This window comes from Microtus ochrogaster, chromosome 24 (assembly GCF_000317375.1).
Source record: "Microtus ochrogaster isolate Prairie Vole_2 chromosome 24, MicOch1.0, whole genome shotgun sequence".
Taxonomy (NCBI): Eukaryota; Metazoa; Chordata; class Mammalia; order Rodentia; family Cricetidae; genus Microtus; species Microtus ochrogaster.
Window position 1 is genome coordinate 18769800 of NC_022024.1, and position 9304 is coordinate 18779103.

A 9304-nucleotide genomic window follows, 5' to 3' on the forward strand; every position below is an offset into this window, starting at 1 on the left:
TAAAGGCGTAGACTTGAGTAACATTAGACTTGAGTCTGGCTAATGTCCTGCTAACAGTGATTTTAAAAAGGGTAAATGCTAAAGGGTTCAGTTTGTTTGTGTTTTTGTTCCTGGTAGAGATGGGCCTCCGACTCCACGGTGTTTGACACTCACTGTCCAGGGTTAGCTGGCAGTTCAGGGTATTTGAATGAACATGTGGGTTCTTAATAAAGAAGGTCTGTGTGTGTGTGTGTGTGTGTGTGTGTGTGTGTGTGTGTGTGTGTGTCTGGGTTGTATGTATGTGTGTCTATATTGTGTGTGTGTGTGTTGTGTGCGTGTGTTCCTTGGTCCACAGGCAACAGGATTAAACAATGTTTTTTTTTAATATAAACTTTTAAAAGCATTGCATATAATGCTTGTAAACAGAGTTTGGCTTTGTTTTTTTGTTGAAAAGGAGATTGAGCCATCACAGTGCTATTTCTACAGAGAGAGGACATCACATCCCTGATTGCCTTGAAAGGTAAGTTTTGGCTCCAGGTCCAAGTTAAATCATTCTCTCTCTATTTTTTTTAAATTTTTTTTTTACATGATCAGAGGCAGGTGTTCAGCTGTAAGGTTTGACAGACTTACAGAAGAAGCATGTTGAAGCATGAAGCATGCTTCTAGGAAACATATGGATTGACTGTAAAAATTGTGGAATCGTAAGATACAAACAGGACTTGTAATTGTTCAATGTTTTCACTCAAGACTCCATGAACCATATATTTTATTTTTTAAAAAAATCATATTTATATCCATTTACAGAAGACTTACACATTTAAAAAGAAATGATACACAGTAATACATAAATGCATATTATATTACAACATGAAAAAACAAGTAATTCCATCTCATAAAAGCATCGGATGTACAGAATTTATGATGTGGGTGATGTTCGTATTTCAGATGACTTAAGCGTTTTATTACAATCATAGGAAACTAACCAAACTTATTATCTGACTCCCCCCAAAATCACGTGTTTAATGTTTGGTAAACTGTTACTTATATTATTTCCTTAGAATTCAGTCTTCGTAAAGGCTTTCTCCCTTCGTCTTTGTAGGCAGTAGTGCACTTTAGGTCGGGTATACTGAAAAGATGGCATCTGTGAAAGGAAACGGAGGGCATGAGTTCATTTGTAGCACCGAGCCAGTGGCTCCCTCTGTTCCTCTGGGGTGCATAGGTCTGGTCTAAAACCTCAGTGCAAAGAAAGCTATCTAGCATGGACCTAACAGTGGATCGGTGACATTTGCTAGTCTGTACTTATTGTATTTCTGGGGTGTTAAGTGGGATTTGTTTAACTTTGGCAAAAGTATGGCTATAGTAGAAACAGAGATAGTCACATAAAACGTCAGCATGCCTTCTGAATTTTTTATAGGTTGCTAATTATTAAGTTGGGTTAGAATGACCTATTCTGTAGAATAGATTTAGATTCTAGTTCATATATTGTAGAGTTCTTAAAATGATGCTTTACTTTAATCAAGACAGACCATAGACTATAGCACATTCTAAAGTTTCTGTTTCAGCTGTATGTATTTTACCACCAATTACAGCCATGATGTAACCTAGGAAAATCCCCCAATGACGCTTACTGACACAAAAGATCAATAAGAAATCTGTTTTGACTTTGTTGGTCACAACAGTCATTTTAATTTCTCGCCAAAATAAAAGTAAAGACTGCCTTTGATGATCCTATTCATATTTTTATTCCCTTTAAAGTTTAATAACTAGGAAATATGAACTAGAATGACATGCACGGAAAAATTGCAAATAGCTCAAGATTAATTCTAAGCATGAGCCTAGAGCTAAGCAGCAAGCACTACTGAAAATATTAGTCATTTATAAGCTCGTGAATTATTAAATTTCTGAGAAATTTACTATGTTATATGTTGAATCTGTTATAAACAGTATTTTGGGAAGTCTCATGTTTAGCAATATGATTATATAGTCTAAGCCATGCCTTATGAGACTAAAGAGTATATCACAATAAAAAAATTGTATTAGCATAGCATTTTGTGAAATTAAAAAATTTGTCTTAATTTTTTTTCTGTTTTATCTGTTAGTGACCCATGTAAGGCAACATGTCAACTCTTATGTTAGTCCTGAAGACAACACTACGTTGTACAGATATCCTGATTGAAGGCAATGGAAAAAAACAAACAAACACGGCAGATTACTGCTCTCTCTTTCTGCATTTTTATCCCATCCCTGGGTACTGCTGCAAAACTATTCTTTTCCAAATATCAGCTCATTGGAAATCATAGAGCAGTTTGGTACACCCAAATTTTAGGTTAAAGGAATTTTCAAAAATTTAAAATTTCTAAATCTAGGAAAGCAGTTTTACTCATAAAAAAGTTTTAAAGGAAAATTCCATGTCATGTAGATGAAATAATATTTTTCACTAATTGGTATTTCCTTATAAATGACTTATATCTTATGTATAGAACAAAGTTTTACACAATTTCTGTTCCCAATTCTTCTAAATTTTGTGTCTATGTGTACTACCCAGAATCTTAAAATTAATACTTATATAAATCATAACGGTAGAGACAAGACATTGGAAATTTAACACTTTTATTTTCAACTTTTTTTTTGTTAATATTAATCCACATCTAATTTCCTCCCTCTTATACTATTTGGCTGCAAACTTGCACAAATTCCTATTGTTCTGCTTTGGCTTTCTTCTAAGACAGACACTTGAAGTTTGCGATTCAAATGCCAGACTCGTACTAATAAAACTATGTAGGTGTCAACATAAAATGCCACCGAAATTAATATGCTGAGCAACTCATTAATGTGGAATGACCGAGTGGTAGAACTTCATCAGGCAGACCACACAACACAGAAGACCGGTAACTATAAGAAATGCGAGATGAAGGATCAGGATTTATAGATTCCTAGAGAGGCTGATCACACCTCTGTGCCACGAGGGCCATACCAAAGGGTATGGGGGCATGTTGACTAGTCTTGGAAACCCCATCTTTCTGTCGGTTCCTTGTTGCTCGGCCAAGAGACACTACTCACAGCAGGTTAGCGCTGCCTCCTTTGAGTGGCTTGTCAACATGAGTATGTGCGAACCGTGGAGCTGTCTAACCTCTGCAGTCTTGATGAAGGAACTGCGAAGGAGAAAAGGGCTTTAGAGGTTCGCACACGAGAGATGAGAGAGAATGGTTTTCTCTGCAGAAAGGGATCCTGACCGTATTCGTAGACTATCTTTTCTCAGACACGAGCCACTCACGGTCCTCTTCTCTAGCCCCAGTGACTAATGAAAACTTACTGGAGTGCGATTGAGCTCTGAGCTCTTCAGTTGCAACATAGTCCTCCTGAGATGAAATCTGTAACAAAGCGGACTCCCCAGGGTGAGCCTGCTTTTGCTGTGAAGATTACTCTCAGAGAACTTGGTACTGTGGATTGTGGTGTTGCATTTTTCTCTCTTCTCTATGTAGTGACAAACTTCCATACTAATTTTAATCATGTTAAATTATTCATGAACCTTGCTAACAAGTTCCAAAATATTAACATGCTAAAGAAATGTGGATCAAAGACACTTTATGCACAGATGATTTTTAATTGCCATAGCAGGTTGAAAAGAAATGAAGAGTCTAGATTATTATCTGAAAAACAAGAGAAAGACTGCTTTTCCTTGACGTCTCCAAAACAGAAATTTGAGCCGACTCTCCAGAATGCCTGTTTCTCTCGTGAAGGATGTAGCCTTAGTCTAGCATCCACAAAGAGATGCAATTGGGAAATCACTGTTGTTTTTGTGCATGTTAATTCTCGTTTCATGTTTGTGATTATTTACTTAAGGCTTTCTGCCTGGTCAGAGACAAAACATATCTGATGAAACTTAATTTGAAGGATAAAACATAAAATTTGTATTTCAATGTATAAAAGTGCCAATACAGTGAATTCCCATATCGAGTCGGATTTGATTTCAAATCAAACCTGCATTTTATGTGGATTATTTATTTTGGCAATAGAAGAGTAAAGAAACACAAATCATGCATATGTTTTCCCTAGACATTAGTGGAACTGTTTTTTTGGAGGGCTGTAAATTATTTTTCAAATGTGTATAAAGTCTCATGGATGCATGCATCGCCAGTTTACACATTGTCTTTCTTTTGATAAAAAAGCAAAATGAATTTCAAGCAGAGCAAACCACCTCAAGCAAAGAATCAATTCCGAAAGGCTATGCAAAGTTGAAGAATTATATATCTTTGGCTAAACAAGCTTTTTATGCTATAGGGAGAAGTGTAAAGCTACTGTACCATCCGTCGTCATTTTTCTTGACTGCCCAGATGTTGTAGTTAACCTGAACCCCGCTGGTAATGTCTCTGAGGACCCAGGCATCATGCTGATTCCGTGAACTTCACGGGGAGGGAACTGCCTTCGCCAGGTTGAGCCGCGTCTGAAATTCTTGTCATCGTTCTGCCAGGACAGAGTTAGAGTTTGATGGCATGAAAACAAAGAAGCTACAGTCTATACATCTGTGTGCTCAGGGGCAAGTGATAGAGTTTATTTAAATTCAGCCTGTCTAGTACACAGGGGAATGCTATGCTTCAGTTTGAACTCCTTTGTTGGTTCCAGAAGGAGGGAGTAAATATGATAGAAATGTATTTAGAAAAAATTTTAATATGATTTCAAATCTAAAGTTTGTTACCTTTAAACATCCTTGAAATCATCAAATACTACAGGTATTTTTAAATCTAAATAGAACATTGGATTTATTTGGTTCCATTTCACGCTAAAGGATTTTTTAGTATGAGCCGATACTTAATTGCATCAGTTAAGTAGACTGCATTTGAGGCAAATAATCAACAAATATCACTTTTCTGCACACAAAAGATAGATAGCATACAAAAATCTGTATTTGAGACACACTGGTTAGCATGTGATACAATTAGCTATAATCTTAATAAGAAACGCTAAACACGTGATTTGTTAGATTTTAGGTGATGATGAATTAACTGGTTTTTTTTTTTTTTGAAAAATCTTTGCATCCCGGGCTCCACCCTTTCGATTAGCACACTTGATTTTAAGGTAATACTAAAAGCAAAGGCTAACTCTGGTGGATAAATATTACATGGTAATGCTGCTGTTCCTAGCTATACTCCAGAAGCTGATGATAAGACCCTATTGCTGAAACCACCAGATACATGAGCTCTAAAGCATGGTGAGACTAAGCTGGGATTCTTCTAGAAATGTAATGCCAAGTGGCTGGCTTTTATAGTTCTAAAATGTACTGTGTTGCTACTGGAAGAGGAAACAATCACTAATCCGTCTTATGCAGTTGTAATCCTTCTGAGTGGCAATGATCACTGGCCTGACAAAACATGGCCCTTGGTTCAATGGTGACACAAACATTACAGGAGTAATCAACCACTCTTAGGTTGAATGTAAAGCTGCTCCACAAGATAGGACTAATACCAAGCACCACTTTCAGGGCCAAGAACAGGTGGATATACAGGATATGAGGAACCCACTGATCTTACTCTGCTAAATGGACATAGCATTTAACTGATTACTAATGACTTGTCCTTCTGCCTATAGATTAACATAACTCTGAAACCTTATCAGAGATGCCTCTTTGTGCAGTAAATAGAGGTTAACCTAGAGACTCCCAACTGGTCATTGTACAGAGAATAAGAAACCATGGGAATGTTAAGCCTTATATGGGACATCCACATCACACCATTTCTTCCAAAGCTCGGAGATCATTGCAGAAGAAAGAGCAGAAGGATTCCAAGAGCCAGAGGCGGTGGATGACTACAACAAAGCTCTGCTCTAGGCACATCAGGGAAGCCGTGCACATGAGTTCACAGTGGGTGTGGTAGTAGGCCAGAGACCTATGCAAGCTCAAGGCAGACCAAATTCCATCACGGAGAAAGAGGTGATCCTAACATCTCACTCATGGCTTAGGAGCTATTGATAATCAATAGTTTCTGGGGAAGTGGGAGAGTTAGTGTTCTCTAAATGTATTGTCTCTGAGAGGTTGATGGCCAAAATATATGGGTATCACTTATTGGATTATATGTGTTTATAAAAAAGAATGAGAACCCAAAATTGGCTATATGATTTGGAGGGGATATTTGGGAAGATTTGGGGGAGGGGTGAATATAATCAAAATAGAGTGTATAAAATTTTCAAAAGAGAAAAAAATGATGTAATTCTAGTCACCAATTTTGGTATGTCTCAACGAAATAATCACTCTTTCTGTATATACAAAGTACCTGTTCAAAAGGCAATGATTTTCATTTGAAATAGTAATCAGAAATATAGAATTCAACATTATATGTGTGTATGTGTTTATTTCTAAAAAATCTATAAATCATCCCACATAGATCTCATTTTCTAAGATCACCATGACTGAAGCTACATAATCACGCATGTAATAAACTGAGTATCTACTCACTGAGGTAGCAGGGAAGAGTGAGGGGGTAATAAATCCATCATTTAGACCAGAATAGGAAGAAGAGTTGATGGTGCATAGTGAGAGAGCAGTAGATTGACCAATAAGTAAAATGCTACAAAAAACACAGGGCAATTTGCTGCAGAGGTCTCCACTTTGAGAGGAGTCTTTTTGCTGTGAAGGTGTCTTTGTGTTCAGTCACCTGGCACATGATTTGTACTGTGCAAAGTTTTGATAGGGCTGTGTAGTCCCAGAAGGTTAGCATGAGCTTCTCTGTGTGTAATTCCCAGTTCTGTACTATGCCATGCATATAGGAACCATGCAAGTCAGGGCATTCCTGGTTGATTATAAACAGGTTATGGTCAGAGGGGCAGGGCAGGGCACAGGGCACTGGGCTGTATCTATGTTGTGTCAGACATTTGTTCCATGTTCTTCTGGTCTAACTAGCCCCATCCCTTCCACAACACATATGTAATTTACTTCACTATCTCATCTATTTTATTCTGACATATAGAGAAATAAATGACACTACTCATTATAAATTGTTGTGGCTCTATCCGAACAATATAACATATATCCTTTAGTGACGGTCAATTTAACTCCCACTGAAGGTCTATTTGGGAGATAATTTAGATAATTTTCATATTATACAGGGTTAAAATTCCTATTGTCAATATCTAAATTTCATTTTTATTTGATACTTTTTTGGGCTAAGTGATATATACTATATCAAAATGATTTTGTTTTACATTTCCTCAGATATTCAGTGTTCACAGGTGGATGAAGGAAACAATATATTTCAATATAGTATGGGTCTCTGACTTGTATATATTTGGAGAAGCATTATTTAAATTAAATATTGATCAATAACATAAAACCTTATCTTACATTTTAAGGCTGTATGACACCCTTAATTATTATACAACTTAACGTGTTTTTTTTAAATTTATTTATTCATTATGGATACGATATTCTGTGTGTATGCCCGCACACCAGAATACAGCACCAGACCTCATTACAGATGGTTGTGAGCCACCATGTGGTTGCTGGGAATTGAACTCAGGACCTTTGGAAGAGCAGACAATGCTCTTAACCACTGAGCCATCTTTCCAGCCCCCAAGGTGTTGTTTTTGTTTTTAATTTTTCTACAATCCCTCCCATGCTCTAACCCTCAAGTTCATGGCCTCTTCTTTATTTTTGACGTTACAATATAACTATATTTCCTTCCTTACTACCTCCCAAACTTCTCAAATTGTTATTGTATGTTTCTACGTATAATTTGCTCCGTCTGTATAATGGTACTTGTTTCTATGTTTTTAGGAGTGACCATTTAGAATTGCACAACTGATTGGTGTGCCTTCCTCTGGGGGAGGCTATTGCCAGTGGTAAGGGACTTCTGAACGTGAAGTGACAACTCACTTCATCCAGTCGTCGCTCTGTTCCCAGGGCCAACAGGTTATTGTACTCGCGTTCAAGAATCTGCCTGGCCTGTTGATATCAAATCAAAGTTACTGTCATCAAAGTTACATTTTATTCAAACAACAGAAAGGTTTTATTTACCTGATGATACATTACAAAAAACATTTTAGTCGAGAGATACCCTTGCTTAAACGGCTGCAGTCAAAGAACTCTTTGTTCAAATTCTTATTTTATTCTAATTCAGCATTTTATGTAAAATTTAAAATGTTGAAAACAAAATCAAGTTGTATTGCATTGGATTTTATCAAGCTGACAATAAGTAATTCACAAACTTTATACTTTAGTTTTTTTTTCTGTTTTTTATTTTGTTTCTTTGTCTTTAACAAAGTCTTATTATGAATACAAAGGCTAGAAAGACACTATCCCAGGTTGGCTTTGAACCAGTGATCCCTGTGCCTCAATCGCCAAAGCGTTGGAATTATAAATGTGCAGCACATTGCCCAGTTTAAACTTCACATATGTAAGGATTCTTGTGTTCTAGCTCTTCAAATGTTCTTTTTACAGACTGGGCAGTAGAGGCATTTTAATTTGCATGGAACTCTGCTGAAACATAGAACTCTCCTTATTTAGGGATCACCAGGACACTCAGTTAAATGTCAGTATGATTAAACAGATCAAGAGAAGGGACTGCTTATCAGAGGCCGAAGGCTATCAGTCACAGACATGATATGCAGGTAGAGGGGCTGTATCACAGAAACTCCAAGTCTCTGCCTTTCCAGTATTTGAAAATAATATTTTTATGTTCATTGGTGTTTTGTCTGTATGTGTGTCTGTGGGAGGGTGTCAGAAGCCCTGGAATTTGAGTTACAGACATGTGTGAACCAAAATGTGGGTGCTGGGAATTAAACCTGGATTAGCGGGAAGAACAGCCAGTGCTCTTAACCACCAAGCCATCTCTCCAGCCCCTGCTTTTTTAATTTTAAGGTTGTGTTTGACTAGCAACATTAGCTTAAAACTAAAATTTCTGCGAAAGAAATTATGAATATATTAAAGGAATAAGCCAGGGACAGAGAGAGTTGTACACACATGTCAGGCACATGTGGTATTTGAGCTTCCGGAAGTTGAGTGTGGGATTGTGGTTAATGGAGCAGAGAGAACAAGGCTGCCCAGTGGACACCAAGTTAAAGGGTTGCAAGTTATCCACATAACTGGAGGGAACTATAATATATTTTGAACTACTGAAGGTAGAAGAAATACCCCAATTTCTTTGTGACTGTTTTTATCTCTAGCCCTGGCTGGCTTGGAACTCATTGCATAGACCAGGGTTGCCTCAAGGTGAAGATCTGCCTGGCCATTTTAAAAGTTTTTATCACAACAAAATGAAAATGTCTAAGGAAATATATATGTCTAGACTAAACAACACTCTGTTCTCTCTCTCTCTCTCTCTCTCTCTCTCTCTCT

At 37.2% G+C, this 9304-nt stretch overlaps 1 protein-coding gene across 17 annotated transcripts in view; it reads right to left on the reverse strand.

Annotated features, from left to right (window-relative positions):
* Window positions 1-417: 417 nt before the first annotated feature.
* Ppfia2 (PTPRF interacting protein alpha 2) overlaps window positions 418-9304 on the reverse strand; it is a 341255-nt gene continuing 332368 nt past the window's right edge. For all 17 annotated transcript variants that reach the window (XM_026784468.1, XM_026784460.1, XM_026784459.1 and 14 more), the window contains 4 exons: window positions 7844-7912; window positions 4284-4443; window positions 3040-3131; window positions 418-1120 (listed from right to left, as the gene is read on the reverse strand). In XM_026784468.1, the coding sequence (XP_026640269.1) occupies window positions 3073-3131; window positions 4284-4443; window positions 7844-7912 (288 nt within the window). In that variant the 3' untranslated portion in view covers window positions 418-1120; window positions 3040-3072. The remainder of the gene's footprint in view (window positions 1121-3039; window positions 3132-4283; window positions 4444-7843; window positions 7913-9304) is intronic.